Below are 17,005 nucleotides of genomic sequence, written 5' to 3' on the forward strand. Positions count from 1 at the left end.
GCTAATTTAGCATTTACAATTAAAAGCAGATAAGTAACCACAAAATTCATGCATTTTGTATTTCACAGACACAGAAAACTGTGTATTTCTTTTTTAAAGATTTTGTATTTCTTACATTTTGTAATTTGAAAATTGCTGTTTTTTTCCACAAATAAAGCGGCTCAGCTGGAACAACAAGAACCTTAAATGGAACTAATGTTACACAGTTTTGCATTTTCGCATTCATGAAGTGCAGAAAATGCCAATGAGCCAGAATATATCTATATATAGTACAAGAACCGTCAATACGTCAATCTAACCGTCAATACGTCGGGAAAAAAAAATCAAAAACAAAACTCAGCTACACATTTACCTGGAAAGTGTCGCTATGATTCACGTCGCGGTTCAGTACTGCATTCAGTTTTACTCCTGAGTTTGACTGATCTGTCGCTCGAGGTTTAAAGAATAAACGGACAAAATAAACAGCACAGCATCGGTGCTTTGCATTTGTGAACAGTTCGTGAAGCTTTAAGCGGATTCGTTAAATCACATTTGCTGGTCTTCTAAACCGCTGAACTGACCCTCCCTGTTCTAGCCCTCGTCTGTCTGAGCTTCACAACACTATTGAAATAATGTCTGCTATTCTGCTCGCTATTTAACTTCTTTATCAAATATGAAAATATGAAACTACTTTGTTAACTGATTAGTATTACTAAAACTCACAACTATTGTTTACGTAATAAAACTAATCTGCGAGTGTTTTATATTGAATTAATGAAAAATGTATTTTATCTTTTTATTTGTCTGGTTCCATCATCAACTCTCGGATACAGATAGTAAAAGAGATTAGAGAGTAAAACCTCTCTGATAATATTCATATTGCTGATGAACGCAAAGCGGGCATTTTGGTTTCTGTGTTTCAAGTTAGTTATAAAGAATTAATTTTACATCAAGGGTATACTTTCGTGATAAAGGACTTTAGCTGCTTCGGCTATTCATCATAAGTATGTCGCGAGCAGATAGGTCAAAAGAAATGGTATTGCAGTAAAGAGTGAGTATTCTTATCTCTCTATAGCAGGACACGCCGATCAATACAGGACCTGAGCTATACCCTTGCAATTATCAATGGTTGATTTTGTCTTCTGCATACATTAATAGAAGATTTCAGATCTTTTTGGACATAACTTTTGTAGGGGTGATGGAGTAGAGAAGAAAAACCCGCTTATGGGAGAACCTGCTGTAAAGGAAACTTTATACAGAAAAAGACAGGGATGAGACATCATAATACAAATCAAATACATTCTGTATTAAATTGATATCAGGATCAAACAGATGCGACAAATACATTGCAATAATTAGGCAATAAACAGATGAGGGAAAAAAGACAGAATAAGAAAACAAATTGCAATAGGCCTAATTAATGTTACGCTAATATAAACACGATACATTTGTTCTTTACGTGTGTTTGTCTGTGTGTGCGTGTGTGTGTTTTATTATTATTATTTTAATCGCTTTAAGGTTATAATTATGTCGCTTGTCTACCATCAAAAAAAGAAAAATATTATTCATATGCTATATGTAAGTGTCTATTGATAATGATAGGCCTATACTGAGCGATTTTATCAGGTCAGTTTCATGCAGTCATGAGCATCAGATGACGGGCTGAGGTGAATTGGTGTGTCCTGCTACATCCTAGCGGTCGTTCTCCGCAATGGGCTCAACTCAAACCTTCAGCAAATCCCTCACACACGACACACAGTCTCACACATGGACACTTCTCCAGCGCCATCACCGACAACTAACAAACTTCTGGCGCTACCGCTTCGCCCAGCTGAATATAAACCAATACGACAGCTACAACGGTAAACAAAAAAAAAAAAACATTTTTTTTTTCTCGCGGACGTTCTTGATGCCAGCTGATTTGTAGGCCTGGAGCCAGAGTCTTTAAACGGGCTTATAGAAGACCAAACCACTGCAGACTCCTGAAAGGAATGGTATACAGCGGATCATGCGTTAAACTGATGAACTTTTCATGACTCGAACACTTTAACTTACATTTTAAGTACGCTTCAATTTGTGCTGCTAAGAACATTAAAAAGGGGGTGGGGGTGTTGTCAGTTTGCCAATATTCGGGATTTTTTTTTTTTCATTGGTGGCGGACGACATGTTCTTCCTGTCTTTATCGAGAGAAAGAGGCGATGATTATGTTACGCGTTCATCGTATCGACTAATGGAAGAGTGGAACTTGCGAAGCAGCAGAAAAGTTATTCTGAACAGGAACAACCCGTATCACTTACTTTCCTCTCACTAACTGTTGGGAATATACATTTATACCATTTGAGGTTCAGAGTAAAATCATGATAAAATGAACTACTGAGGATAAGCACTACAAAGCAAAGAAAACAATTGACCCTACTCCTTTTTCTCTGGGCGATAGAGGTGATTTTGGGTGGATGGTGAAATTTGAAGGTGAAGTAGTAAATTGCGGAGTCCGTCCCTCATTTCCATATTAGTGTGCCCACTGGAGCTCTGCCAATCCAAAATATCGTTCACGGTCATAATGATACATCCACATAACAACAGATCATCTCCGTTATTTTGCAACTTGACTTTTTGAGATTTTTCAGCGGATCTCTGCTTATGTATATGAATGAGGACGATCTTGCAGCAGAAGAATGTCCCGTCGAAAGCAAGCAAAACCACAGCAGCTGAGATCGGACGAGGACCCTTCACTTCTGGAGCTGCTCCCTGAACACGGTGAGCGTGTGTGTTGCAATCCCTTTTCTATGAGGTGCGTTATTAAATCAGCGCAAATAACGGACTCTTTGTAATTCTAAGGTAGTGTTATAAAATTATTATATTTAATGTAGTTTCACATACTTTGCAAGCTTATTTTGCAGTTTACTAAAATTGTTATGCATTGGTTTTTTTTTCGCTTTTCTTATACGACACGCGCGACTTAATTTTGAAACTCTTATTTTTTTCTGACCTTATATTTTAACATATCTAAGTCAAAGCGGACGGTTAATATGACGTTAAAATGCTTCAGTTGAATTTACATTTACATTAGTGTAGTCCTCGATAGATATAAATGATTGAAAATATTTAGACTGATTTTCTTAAATGTGGCACTCATATTTAAATAACAAACAGCAAACGATGGATTTTGGAATTTATATGAAATTTCAAATATTAGCTAATATAGCAAATAAATAATAACAAACAATGACACACTAATAACAAAGCTAATAACAAGCATACAAATAAATTCGCAATACAGCGATTATTCTTCAAGTTGACAGATTCTACAAAACCTAATTTATCTTAATTTATCTTGTGTGTGTGTGTGTGTAATTATGCAGAAGCATCCTAAAAACAGGTTTTGTTACTCGGAGACACTCCAAACTTTTAACCGAGTTTCTGTACGACGACTTTAAATAAAAACGGGCTGATTCTCTGCTTAAAAAGCTTTTCTGCTTTCGTTTAAAAATGTATATATTTTGTTCTTAGTTTTAACGCGATATTATACTTATTTACTAAATCACTGCCAAAAGGAAAGAAGGAAAGAAAGGTCTCAGTTTCACATGTGCAATGAAAATGTCACAAACTCACTGACATTGCACTCATTAATTAAAACAATTCGGGCTTCTACATGTTTCTAATTTCTACAAAAACAGTTTCTGGAAAATCAGTTAATAATAATAATAATAATCATCATCATCATCATCAATTAATCACATGAAATTAAAAACTTACCTCATATCTCTGTTATTCAGGCTCAGTCATTTAAAACATTATTATTTTAATATTTCTTATAGTTTATAAATATCAGCTACTTTATCATATTTATTACTAAATTATTTATTATATTATATTATTATGTATAATTTTTAAGTTTTTAGGTTATTATGTCATTATTTTCTGTTATATGTTATGACTCTTTAGGAGTCACTGTATTTCCTATGTGGTGTTAATCTGTGACACTATAATCAAAATGAATGTCAAAATTAAAGCACCTCATGACTCACCAACCTCATGACTAAGTGTGAAGCAGTAAACAAGCAAAATGTCTAGCAGACACAGCAGAAATACATATAAAATATTTATTTAAAAAATAAATTAACAATAGTATAAATATGCATGTAATCCAGATAAATTCATAAATCTGTTAATACATACTTTACGTACATATTTGCCATTCTTGTAACATATATACATTATAATAATAGCAGTAAGTCAAGAGAGAATTAAAAAGAATTGCACATTAAAAAAATAATGACAAATTAATCTAACATATTTGAACCCTTGCAGTACTGAGCATATTACATTGACTTGTATTTTGTTTTTTGGCTGTATACTGTTGATGTATGATTTGGATTCTAATGCATATGATTAGCAACAGAAGTATTGATTGTTTCCCCATTACAGTAATCTAATGATGCGATCGGTCATGCTGTGAAAATTTAACTATTTGGTCTGACTAAGGTCTAAATGTCCAGTACACCATTGTCATACTTCACGTTCACTTAGTGGAATGTTTTCCAGTAAGAATGTTTAAGTAACTTTGTCCTTTTCTTAATGAGTGCAGTGTTTCTTTAGACATATCCTCTGTTTGTCTTTGCACAAGTATTTAAATGCTCATTTTGATTATCTTTTGGTTGCCTGGCTTTTGAGGGGGGAAAAAAAACTCTTTTGTGTGGGAACTCAATGGTGTGCCAACAAGAAACAATCATTGTCCACCTTCCCACCCCTCAGTCAGTCCTGACCCTCTATTTGTCCCTGAGGAGGGCTGCTTTGATACTGCATGCACTTAACCTTTGGCTTTATGGCACCATCATGGGTGGCCAATAGATGTCAAGCTTTAAATGCAGTTTGTACAGATGTTCTGATGACCTGAGGAAAGTGGCTTACATATGTCCTATGAAGTATTAATTATAATAATCTTACTGTTGTCTTTCATCTACAAACAACAAAAGAGCTCTTTTCAAACTCATTGTCATGCTGTTCATCTAACACAGTTTACAACATCAAACAACATTTGAATTCACAGTGTATTTTTGAACACTACTTTTCCAATATATATATATATATATATATATATATATATATATGTGTGTGTGTGTGTGTGTGTGTGTCTGTGTGTGTGTTTTCCCTTTTGTAATGTAATGGTTTGTTCAGTGATAATGAATAACATTTTGACATTACATTTGTTATCAAAAAACCTTTGTACAGGGAGATTTTGTTATTTAGATCTTTTCAATGTAGGAAATTGTCTAAATAATTATGTAATTGTTCATGTTTTGGCTACATATCTGCAAACATTGCCAAAACCTTAGTTGCTATGAAAGATATTTTCATTCATGTTTTCTGCTGGCAGTGGTCTTTTCATCACTGGGCACTGACATGGCATGATGTTTTCACTTAAAAAGCTTAATATTAGAAAGTCTTTGAAGTAGTTAGCAAATGCTGTAGGTTGGCACGGGTGTATTGTATACAGTAGTGTATATGTGTGTACTAGTGTATGTAGAATACTTTCAGCCGCTTTGGCTTAGACGCAAAAATATCACAAACAGTTTTATTTATTTATTTATTCATAAAAAGGTAGTCAATGAGTTGCATTTTAAACATTTGTGAGTCTGGGAATTTGATTTGTTTTATGATATGTGTTATATTTGATAAGAAAATTTATTTTGGAACGGTGAAGACTGAGAAATGTATTTACTTTGTTCTATACATCTTTTTAATACTGAAAGTCAAATGCATAATCTGGTATAATATAACAGATTATGATATAACAATATAACATCTGGTAGAATATAACAGATGTATGTACTCATCTGGCATAATAACATTTACTCGTTGTTAAAATACTGAATTACATTCAGGAAAAAAATGAATGTAATGAATGAATGAAAAAATGAATAATTTCATCATATAATCTATATCAGTCTGTATTACACATAAAAACATAAAAATAAAGGAAAAATAATTAGGATTAAATAATTATAGGGAAAAAGAGAGGTTTAGTTTGTCTTTGAAATAGACAGTATAGGAATGTGTCATAGTTATCTTTTGTTCTCTCTTTAAAAATAGGAAATAAAAAAGAGGAAATAAATCTTCTTATTTTTTCTTTTTTTCTTTTTTTTACAAAATATGTATTCATTTTATAGTAGAATATACAGAGTAATTAATCTTCTAAACATTACTGACTGCTGGGCGATATAAAAAAATGAAATAAAAGAAAAAATAATTTTTTTTATTCCCTAAGGTCTAATCACATGACGATGTTTAACACCGTTTTTTTTTTTTTTTTGTAACATAATTAACAAAAATTCATACCCAACCCAAACTCCCAGTCAAGCACATTACGAGATAATTGCCAGGAAGCATGTGATGCATACAAATGCACAAAATATCTGGCATTGAATTTATTTGTACAGATTAAAATCTCAGAACAAATGTATGATTTAAACAGTTCAGCTATGTTTAGGTATGAATTAGGGCTTGTATGATACATGTCAACTGTACAGAACATGCAGTAACTTTAACAGCTGTAGTTTGTCAAGAGAAATATATTATATAAACACATGTTTGCAAAGCATAGCTTCTGCAAAAGCATAGAATACATATCTGACAGTACTAATGAAATCTGAAGATTCATGTTAGTGGTAAATCCAAGTGAGACCTGATTTGTACAGATAAAGTGACCTTGGCTTATATGAAAACACTGGAAATCAACGACTTGCATTGAATCCCTTATAAATGACAATGTCCACAACTGATAGTCCTAAATTAGATAGATTGCACAAAGACAATTATTAGCTGGCTATACAGAGAAGAGTGGAATTATCAAAATTGGTGGTTAAGATGAACACAATCATGAGAAAGGATAAAACTGATTTGATTGTGCAAATAATAATAATAATAATAATTTTTCCCTTCATTTTGCACTTCTTCTCAGTTATAGGTGAAGGACTAGATGACTCAGACAGTGGAAATGAGAGCCGCAGTGGGAGTGAAGAGACCCATGTGTGTGAAAAGTGTTGTGCTGAGTTCTTTAAGTGGACTGATTTCTGTGAACATCTGAAGACCTGTACCAAGAATCCACTTGTGTTAATTATCAGTGACAATGAAGTGACTTCAGACCAAGCACAGGACTACCTACCTGAGCCATCACCCATGCCCAGCTGCAGCAGTGAGCCGACAGAAAGTGAGGATGCAGTAGAGGAAAGCCACATGCCCCCTGAAGGTGTTGAAGGAGCAGAGATGATACTGGACCCGGGTGCTGTCCTGGAGAAAGAATATGAGCCCATGGAAGTGGAACTGTCTCCTGAGAAACCCATAAATTCTGAAGATCAAGTTACACTGTCAGAGCCAGACATAAGCCTGCCTCAACTTGAAGATAATAAGCACTCTTCTGGGGCAGGATACACTATACCCAGCACTAATGTCACACTGGGAACACTGCATGGAACCCGTGTGGCTGTGGCTCAGTTCTCTCAGAGTGCCCGGAAAGCACTAGCTGGTGAAGCATCAACTATGGCCATCCCTATGATCCTTGACCAGCTCATGGCCTTGCAGCAACAACAGCTCCACCAGCTTCAATTGATAGAGCAGATTCGGAGCCAGGTGACGCTAATAAACAAACAAGCCTCCACACAGACAGCTGTCAACCATCATGTAGACCACAGCATGAATGGTGCCTTAGAAGTAACCTCATCTTCCAACATACCCACAATGCCTGGGCAGCTTCATCTACATGGCTTCATTACACCTCCTGTGCATCAGCTGCCTATCCAGGGGCCCCCCAATTTAAATGAACATGTCTCAGCCTCATTATCTTCAGCTCTGGAGGTAGCCCGTGCCAGTGTTCCTCAGACTGGTGGGTTCAGTTCTGGGATGAAAAACAATATCACAATTAATTCCTTATATCCAACAACCAGTAATGTGGTTCCTTCTCAAATGCCACCATGCTCAGTGTCGATTGGCAGCAGTAGCTGCACCATTAGTAGCACAGGAACTGGGGGTGAAATAAGTTGTGGTATTTCACTTCCAAAAAACACAACTAGTGCTCTAACACTGACTCATGGAAGATTGCTAACATCCCCCTCCAGCCTTCCTCTTGTACCTCATAGCTCATCCAGCAGTGTTATCTTCCCTAATCCTCTAGCCAGTATTGCAGCCACAACAAATGCTCTTGATCCTCTTTCCGCCCTAATGAAGCACCGCAAAGGAAAGCCCCCAAATGTCTCTGTGTTTGACACCAAACCCAGTTCAGAAGATCCCTTCTTCAAACACAAGTGCAGATTTTGTGCCAAAGTATTTGGAAGTGACAGTGCCCTGCAAATTCATCTTCGTTCCCATACTGGTGAAAGGCCTTTCAAATGTAACATTTGTGGTAATCGCTTCTCCACAAAGGGTAACTTGAAGGTTCATTTTCAAAGACACAAAGAAAAGTATCCTCACATTCAAATGAACCCCTATCCAGTGCCTGAGTATCTGGACAATATTCCAACTAGCTCAGGTATACCTTATGGCATGTCATTGCCCCCAGAAAAACCTGTTACCACATGGCTGGACAGCAAACCTGATTTGTCTACAATCCCGACATCAATAGCACTGCAGCTCCCTCCAACAATACCCAGTATTATAGGAAGCTATGGTGATTCAACTAGTTTTACCCCTTTAAGTAGGTCACCTCAAAGGCCATCACCACCATCAAGTGAGTGCACATCTATGTCTCCTAATCAACTCATTGCTGAGGCCAGTATTGTACACATTTCCAGTTCACCACAGCCTAGTATGGCAAGTGACACACCACCAATTCTTAAACCTGAAGCCCTTCTTCTACCACTCATCTCCACCACCAGGCCAGGAGAAACCAGCATATTGACTACTTCCATATCCCAAATGATTTCTACAACCACAGTTACAACCACAACTAGCGCCAGAACACAGATCACAGACTCAGCAAATACTCCCTCTGCTGTCTCTTATTCATCCCTTCAAACGGTTTCCAGTCAGTTTAAGCCCAAGTTTCCTTTTGGTGGCCTCCTGGACTCTATGCAAACATCAGAGACCTCTAAATTACAGCAGTTGGTGGAAAATATTGATAAAAAGATGACAGACCCCAACCAATGTGTCATCTGTCATCGTGTGCTTAGTTGTCAGAGTGCACTGAAGATGCATTATCGCATCCATACAGGAGAAAGACCCTTTAAATGTAAAATATGTGGTCGTGCTTTCACAACCAAGGGTAATTTGAAAACACACTTTGGGGTTCACAGGTCAAAGCCTCCTCTCCGGGTACAGCACTCTTGTCCCATATGCCAAAAAAAGTTTACTAATGCAGTAGTTCTGCAGCAACACATCCGCATGCATATGGGTGGACAGATTCCAAACACACCCCAACCTGAGAGTTTTCAGGACATGGATACAGATCTGTCATTTGATGAAAATAACTTAGATACCATGAGCAACTATGATGAAGACCTAATTGATGAAATGGACCAAGCAATAGAAGATGAAACAGGTCATAAAGAAGGGAATGTGGACCCACCCAAAAAACATTTATACACACAGATGTCTCCAAGCACTTCACCCCCAACCTCTCTTATATCTAGCATTGTTGGTTTGGAGAATGAAATTAAGCTTACTGATTTAACAGTTAAAACAACCAATTCCTTCAGCCTGAAGCCTCCAGAAAATGTGAGTGAAATAGATGGGGAAAATGAAGACATGTTTAAGAATGAGTCATCTTCCACTGTAGGAGACTTGGAGAATCACAGTGTTGGGAGTCCAACACAGTCTGAATCATCTGGCTCTATGCAGGCTCTGTCTCCTACTTATAGTCAGTCTGAGAGTCATCGCTCCAAGTCCCCTACTCAGTCAAATAACAGCGAGGATGAAGCTCTGCATCCTCCATCAGTGAATGCAACAGTGAAGTCTGAACAGTCAGATACCCCTTCTCCTGGATCAGAAAACACAGGCGCATTAGATCTCACTGCTGCACAGCACACTAGGTCATTTGTCAAAGACGAGAATCCCTTCAGTCTGCTGTTCCTGGGAAAAGACAGAGGTAGTCATGTATACATTTGTAGACAGATGTGTGTGTATATACGTACAGTATATATACATGCATACACACACACACACACACACACACAGTTATTTAACTATTCTTCTTCTATTTTACATATTGTTAATGCCAGTATATACATTAAAAACGAATACAAGTAAACACTTTAACACAGAAACATTTTCTTGTCATTTATTTGATTATTATTATTACTATTTTTTTTTTTTTAGGTTTAAACACTCCCAGTATTATGAGCTCAGAACCAAGCACAATAAAATTTGAGAATGGACACAGTAAAACACCGGCCGTGTGTGAGGGGCCCCACTTGCCAGTTGGCCCCCAGGTACCTACCACAACCCCTCAGTCAACAATAAGCCCCAACCTTACACCGATGCTGGCACCACCTCCACCTCGGCGGACCCCCAAACAACATAACTGCACCTCTTGTGGGAAGAATTTTTCATCAGCTAGTGCTCTTCAGATCCATGAGCGCACTCACACAGGAGAAAAACCATTTGGCTGTTCCATCTGTGGAAGAGCCTTCACCACAAAGGGAAATCTGAAGGTATGGTTAAAATACATTTAGCCTATGTGTGTATATTAGTTTATATTTATGGTATTACATATAGAAATATATCTGTTTGCAGTGGTGGACAGTAAGTATTTTTAAAGTATATTTTTCCACTTTATCAGAGTATTTTTATTTTGTGAAACTTTTACTTTTACTTCACTACATACCAAAGCATAATATTTAACTTTTTACTCCACTACATTTCTTAAAAACATGTCATTCCTCATTATTTTGAACTGGAGAACTCTAAGACGCGATAGCAGTGTCTGATGCATGAACAAGCTGAATATTTTAAATTAGCCTGTTAAATCGGTTTGTAAGTCACACTGAAAGATTCATTTGCAGATTGACCTGATCAGATTGCAGCTGTTCTTGAGTCAACAACTCAGGTCAACAACGAGTCAACAACTCAAAAAGGGCAAGCTATTTGAAACGCTTGAATGCGGACATGTACACTTTTGTGTATCCCCGTCTCAATGGGCTAGGTTTTTAGGTAAAAAATTAAACATAATAATAAACTAATGCAAATTAATGCCCATGCATCTGCCCTGCTGCCGAAGCAGTTTCAAACGAGTATGTTTGCATAGCGTTCTTTCCTCTTTTTACAGTATATTGTTTGTCAATACACATTTTGTTTTGTTTTTTGTCACACTTTTTTTTTTTTGCTAGTTTGCACAACTGAAGTATCAATAACCTAAATTGATATTTGAATATATTTAATGTTTTGATAGTGTATAACAAGCCCCCTCCCCCAGGTATTTTGAGCAGTAGGATTATATACAATATATAATATTACATTATTAAATTTAAAAAGAAAGAGTCAAAAATTACTAAATAAACATTCATCGATCAGTACTTTTTAAACTTTTAATACTTAAGTACATTAAACATTAAATTGAAAAGCAGTACTTAATACTTTTACTGGAATAATATTTTATTAGGGTATCTGTACTTTTACTCAAGTACTTGATTTGTGTATTTCATCCACCACTGGTTGATTGCAACAAATAGAAAATCACACTAGATAAACAACACCAATACAAATTTCTGTCATGAAACTCTAGATGGTGCAGACGATAGGTTTTAACTCAGTCTGATATAATTACATCATCATTCACATGGCGCAGCAGATTGGTTTCTCTCAGCAGCTAATGAGCTTGCTGCTCAACTTGGCTAGTGCTTGCTGTAGCAGTTGCAGTGTGCTTCAGAAACCCTCCACCTAGATCTGCTACAGGGTAATTTCATATTTGCTATACACAGGGGTTATTTCATACATGTTATATGTGCAGCAGCAGTATTTCCTACATGCTCACAGGAGCATGTCTGTGGATGTATTGGTAGTAGCAAGTCTCGGTACTTGCTCTGCCGCAGCAGCGTAGCAGATCTGTTCTACCAAGACATTAACATGCATATTAATATATTAAACTCTCCAAGAGTTGTCATGACAGAAATCAAATGTAATAGAATGGATGATATGATTCCTGATCAATTTACAAATGAATTACTGTTAAAATGTCTATATTGTAATTATTTAATTTGTACAATTGCAGAACATGTTAACTAATTAGAGGACAAGCACAGAAGGTACGTAGGCACTGAACCATATTAAACCACTGGAACCATATTGTATTTGTATTGACTTTCTTATTTTTTATTTTATTTTTTGCAATTCTTATTATTATTCATATTGCCTGTGCACATTCTGGAAAGATATATTTCAAAATTCCTCCCACAGCGCTTATTGGATCTTCATCTGAAAAATGTTATCAAAAGTTTTTAGCAATGCTTTAGCATATTGACAGATGGTGGTCCTGCACCCAGGAATGACCACAACACAGCCCTTCACTGTCAGCAAAGACCACGATGAGACAAGCTCTAGACCTAGGGACAGATGCTCAGCAAAGACCTTGTCAACTATACAAGCCCTCAGCACAGATCCCTACGTCTAGCTTTGAACGTGTCATGCCTGGACCAGCTGGGACCAAAAAGCAGTTTTATCAAGAAGGATGTTCATCGTCAGTGGCATTCACAGACCACTGAAGGGGCAGGGGATAAATTGTGTTATCTTTGATCAACGTTGAACTGACTCAAGCTGAATAATTAACAACATTGAATAACATAGAAAAATCTGAATGGCATTGCTGCCTTTTGCAAACTGAACTGACTTGAGCTAAATAATGACACTATTTAGGGGTTCAAACGCATAGCGCTGAAACCCTATTGTAATTGTTAGAATGGCCAAGGATCAGCATTCCCCATCTAAAAGTGATCAGGCAGACCAAACCGTAAATCGTAGAGACTTGAAACTCAAGTGTCTTATAACTTTATTTATTTATTTAAATTTGGACAGAACACATAAATTGTGTCTCAAGTGTCTTATATCGTTGGAATCCTTGGCTCAGGTCGGACAAAACGCATGCCTTGGATGCCTGGTAACATTTTCAGGTATTTCGGATTTTTTTAAAAACCTACTTTTGAGAACTAGTCCTAGGTTTTTTGCCCAATCAGAGCCAAACAGTGCAGAAAGATTCTCTGGTGGTCGCTAGCGAGTATATATCGGACCATAGGTGGTGCTGTAACTGTTAAAAACCTTTAAAAACATGTATTCCCTTAGTAAATTGCCAGTATTGGCTGTAAATGGTCTTTGATCTAAGTTTATGATCTAAGTCAGGGGTGTCAAACTCAGTTCCTGGAGGGCTGCAGCCCTGCAGAGTTTAGTTCCAACCCTGCTCCAACACACATACCATGTAGTTTTCAAATATGCCTGAAGGACTGGATGGATCAGGTGTGTTTAATTAGGGTTGGCTCTAAACTCTGCAGGGCTGTGGCCCTCCAGGAACACCTTTGACACCCCTGATCTAAGTGGTTACATGCTTGCTAAAAGAAACATAACTCCTTTATACGCATGTGCTTAAAGGCCTTAAAGCGCTTGCACCCCGATAATTGCTGCTTGCAGATATATTTTCTTTTAGAGCTGCTTTACAGGAGAAACTGAGAAACTGAAACTCTTCATAGCTGAGTTTCCATAATTGATTCCGCTATTTCCTGTTTATCTCTGTGTAGCTGCTTTGACACAATCTGTACTGTATAAAGCACTACAGAAATAAAGGTGACTTGACTTGACAAAACTTTGCACATGCCATTGTAACCGTTCTCTGACAATACCATACTAATTTTGTGATGCTACCTATTGATCAAAAGTTATAAACAAATGTATTAAAACATGTAAAAAATGTAAGTTATAAGCAGTTTTAGTTATGGCTTTAAACCCACTATTCATAAAGTCATAACTGGATTTCTTTTAACAGATCTGCCACTAAGATGCTTGGCACTGTAATTCTCCTTGCAGCTATATTGTTACTAATTTTACTAGTTAATAACTTCAAATGAGATTAAATTTACTAAAGCAAGTTTTCAAAGTTATATGTATTTGATATACATTTATAAATCATACTAATTTTACAAAAGTATATTTAAAACCACATCAGAAATGCATATAAATAAAGATTATTTATATATGTGTTTGTTTGTTTGTGATGCATATATATACTGAACTAGCATTCTCATTTCAGGTCCACATGGGAACCCACATGTGGAACAATGCCCCAGCCCGGCGGGGAAGACGACTGTCAGTGGACAATCCGATGGCTCTCCTAGGGGGAGATGCCATAAAATTCAATGAAATGTTTCAGAAGGATCTTGCAGCACGAGCAATCAATGTAGACCCAGGCTTTTGGAATCAGTATGCTGTAGCCATTACCAATGGACTAGCAATGAAAAACAATGAGATCTCTGTCATTCAGAATGGAGGCATTCCATCCCTTCCCATTAGTCTAAGTGGTGGTGGCATTCCTGCTGTAGGAGGAATGTCAGGAGGGATGGAGAGGTCTCACACTGGGAGCGGCCCTCCACTGACTGGACTTGAGAAGACTAACCTGGAAGTGGGAACTGGACATCCCTTCTCCAGATTCAGGGAAGAGGACAATGAAGTTGGGATTAACTGATGACGTACATTTAGAAAAGGATACAGAAAAAAAAAAAATGAATAAATTAATACAAATTTGGAAAGTAATACTTAATCCAGTTTGAGGTATGTATTGTATTGTACAAATGAAGTCTGATATGCTGTTTAGATTTGGAACTCTAGTATTTAGTGTTCTTTAGTCCTATTATACATTCATTCATACAAAAACAAACAAACAAACAAACAAAACCTTGTGTATCATTTGAAAAAAAAAACTTGTCTTGTAAGGTTTGCATGGTCCTTACTGGTTTCTATCAGTATGTTTCTTTCTTCAGTAGTATTACCATCTGACCTATATATGTGTCAGCTGACATGGGCAAAAAAAAAAAAGATGATCTATTTCTATGTGGATAGATAATGGTTGCTCGTGGTACATGAAGGGGGAGAAGCATGACATTGGAAATCTTTGCTTTTCCATTCATTATCTAGATGCTTGACCAGATAAAAAAGGTGTAACTATTTAAATTTTTACATTAATTTTCCAGCTATGGTCCTATATTAATGTTCTGTGTCTTAATATTTATTATATAAATTAAAAGCAGGTATTAATATATATTTAATTGCTCTGAGTTTCTATTAATTTATTTCATTTCATTTCATTTTTCTTAATTTTAATTGTAAATACACATTGAAATAAATGCAGAAAAAAAAATCACTATACCAATGCAATCATGTTGAGGAGTATTGCTAATGTGTAATATGCTACACAATGGGACAGCTCTGATATTTAAAGCTGTTACAATCACAAGCCTCTTTTTTATCCTTTGTAAAGAAATAAAACAGCCCTATAAAAACACTTTGTTTTAACAGCAAATCTACTGAGTACAAACAGAACTGGGATGAATATTTTGTAACACAACACAACACAACACAACACACACACACACACATTTATTTTTCATGTTTGTAAACGGACATTTTAGAGGAATGGTCTTGTTTGTGAGATTGCATTCATGTGGGACTGAGCTATCTATATTTATTTTATTAATTAATTATTATTATTATTATTATCCTGATTGCTTGTGATGTTTATAACTGTGAGTACTGGATGTAGCACAGAAATATGAGCTTTCTGCCCCCAAATTTCAAGACATTATGTCCAATCAAGCTCAAATAAAATAAGAACAGATTCTGTCTGTTTAATGCTGTCTCTGTTTCTACTTATGACCATTGCTTTTCCATCAAATAATTTTGTCTCACAATTTAAAACAGGAAACAAATCAAACAATTTTAACATATTAATTAAAATATTTCTGTACCCTAAATTAGAGCACTATCACATAAATATGCAGTGGCCCCCAAAAAAGTATTGGACACCTTTAGAGACTCGCAAATTTCTGTATTTCATTGCATTAGATACCAGATATCCATACAGTATTTCTGTGTTTGTGCATTTCTGTGTTAGAGAGAAAAATTTGTTATGTACCTTAATGCAAATGAAAACTAATATGTATTTAAAAGTGTGATGTTGTGTCTCTCTCTCTCTCTCTCTCTCTCTCTCTCTCTCTCTGTGTGTGTGTGTGTGTGTGTGCAGGGCCGGATTTACCTCTTTTCGTGACGTAGGCAAAACACATTTTTTTCCCCCCATTCCCTATTAATATAATAGGCCTAATATTACCACCCAAGCAAACAAAAATATTTCTTAATCAGTGGAAGCGTTACAGTGTTTTCTATCGCAATAAGCGCTTGCGTTCAGTCAATAAAAATCGAGCTCTTAATTTGTTTGAGAACTCAAAAAGACCATTCCATTAATAGGAGCGGCATAGGCCTACACTCTAAAAAAAAAAAGGTGCTATATAGCACTAAAAGCGGTTCTTTGGCTTGTAATAATAGGGGAACCACTTTTAGTGCTATTTAGCACCTATTTTTACAGGTGCTATATAGCACCTTTGTCAAATGGTGCCATGTAGAACCATAAGAGGTGCCATATAGCACTTTTTCTCAACAATGGTGCACCAATCATAACTCATCCATGGCTCCCAGCATGCATTGCGACATGAATAAATTATGCAGCTGCATTGTCTTAGTATTTGCTTTTATTTTTACTATTTGCTTTTATTTTTATTTTTTGTTGTGACTTTTTACTGCCTTGTTTCGTGACGTTCAAAAATCACGTAAAAATTATCAGAATATTTTGTCACCATTGCTGAGATTCACATGCTGATTCTTCATGTCTATGAGTGACAGAATTGAAACCACTTTATAACCCATCATTCTAAAAGTGGTTTATACAATTTTCTCACATTGTCACGTAGTATCGTTGAACGGCAATAATATAAACTTCATAAAAGAACTACAGATTTTGATCAAATGCAACCAGAGACTCAGACGCATGAAATTATTTTATCATAAG

The 17,005-nt window shown here is 36.3% G+C and overlaps 1 protein-coding gene across 1 annotated transcript; it reads left to right on the top strand.

The window, feature by feature from the left end:
- The first annotated feature begins 2,654 nt into the window (after positions 1-2,654).
- On the top strand, positions 2,655-14,632 carry sall3a (spalt-like transcription factor 3a). The gene is made up of 4 exons (XM_016497979.1): positions 2,655-2,736; positions 6,941-10,057; positions 10,288-10,622; positions 14,201-14,632. The coding sequence occupies exons 1-4, from the start codon at positions 2,655-2,657 to the stop codon at positions 14,630-14,632; spliced, it is 3,966 nt and encodes a 1,321-aa protein (XP_016353465.1).
- The last annotated feature ends 2,373 nt before the right edge of the window (positions 14,633-17,005 follow it).

The sequence above is a fragment of the Sinocyclocheilus anshuiensis genome, unplaced genomic scaffold (assembly GCF_001515605.1).
Source record: "Sinocyclocheilus anshuiensis isolate Anshui unplaced genomic scaffold, SAMN03320099.WGS_v1.1 scaffold979, whole genome shotgun sequence".
NCBI lineage: Eukaryota > Metazoa > Chordata > Actinopteri > Cypriniformes > Cyprinidae > Sinocyclocheilus > Sinocyclocheilus anshuiensis.

Excerpts from the sequence above, each read along its gene's own strand:
- sall3a (XM_016497979.1), top strand. The coding sequence starts at position 2,655 with ATGTCCCGTCGAAAGCAAGCAAAACCACAGCAGCTGAGATCGGACGAG. Across the intron at positions 2,737-6,940 it reads GGAGCTGCTCCCTGAACACG|TTATAGGTGAAGGACTAGAT; the intron begins GTGAGCGTGTGT and ends ACTTCTTCTCAG. Across the intron at positions 10,058-10,287 it reads GTTCCTGGGAAAAGACAGAG|GTTTAAACACTCCCAGTATT; the intron begins GTAGTCATGTAT and ends TTTTTTTTTTAG.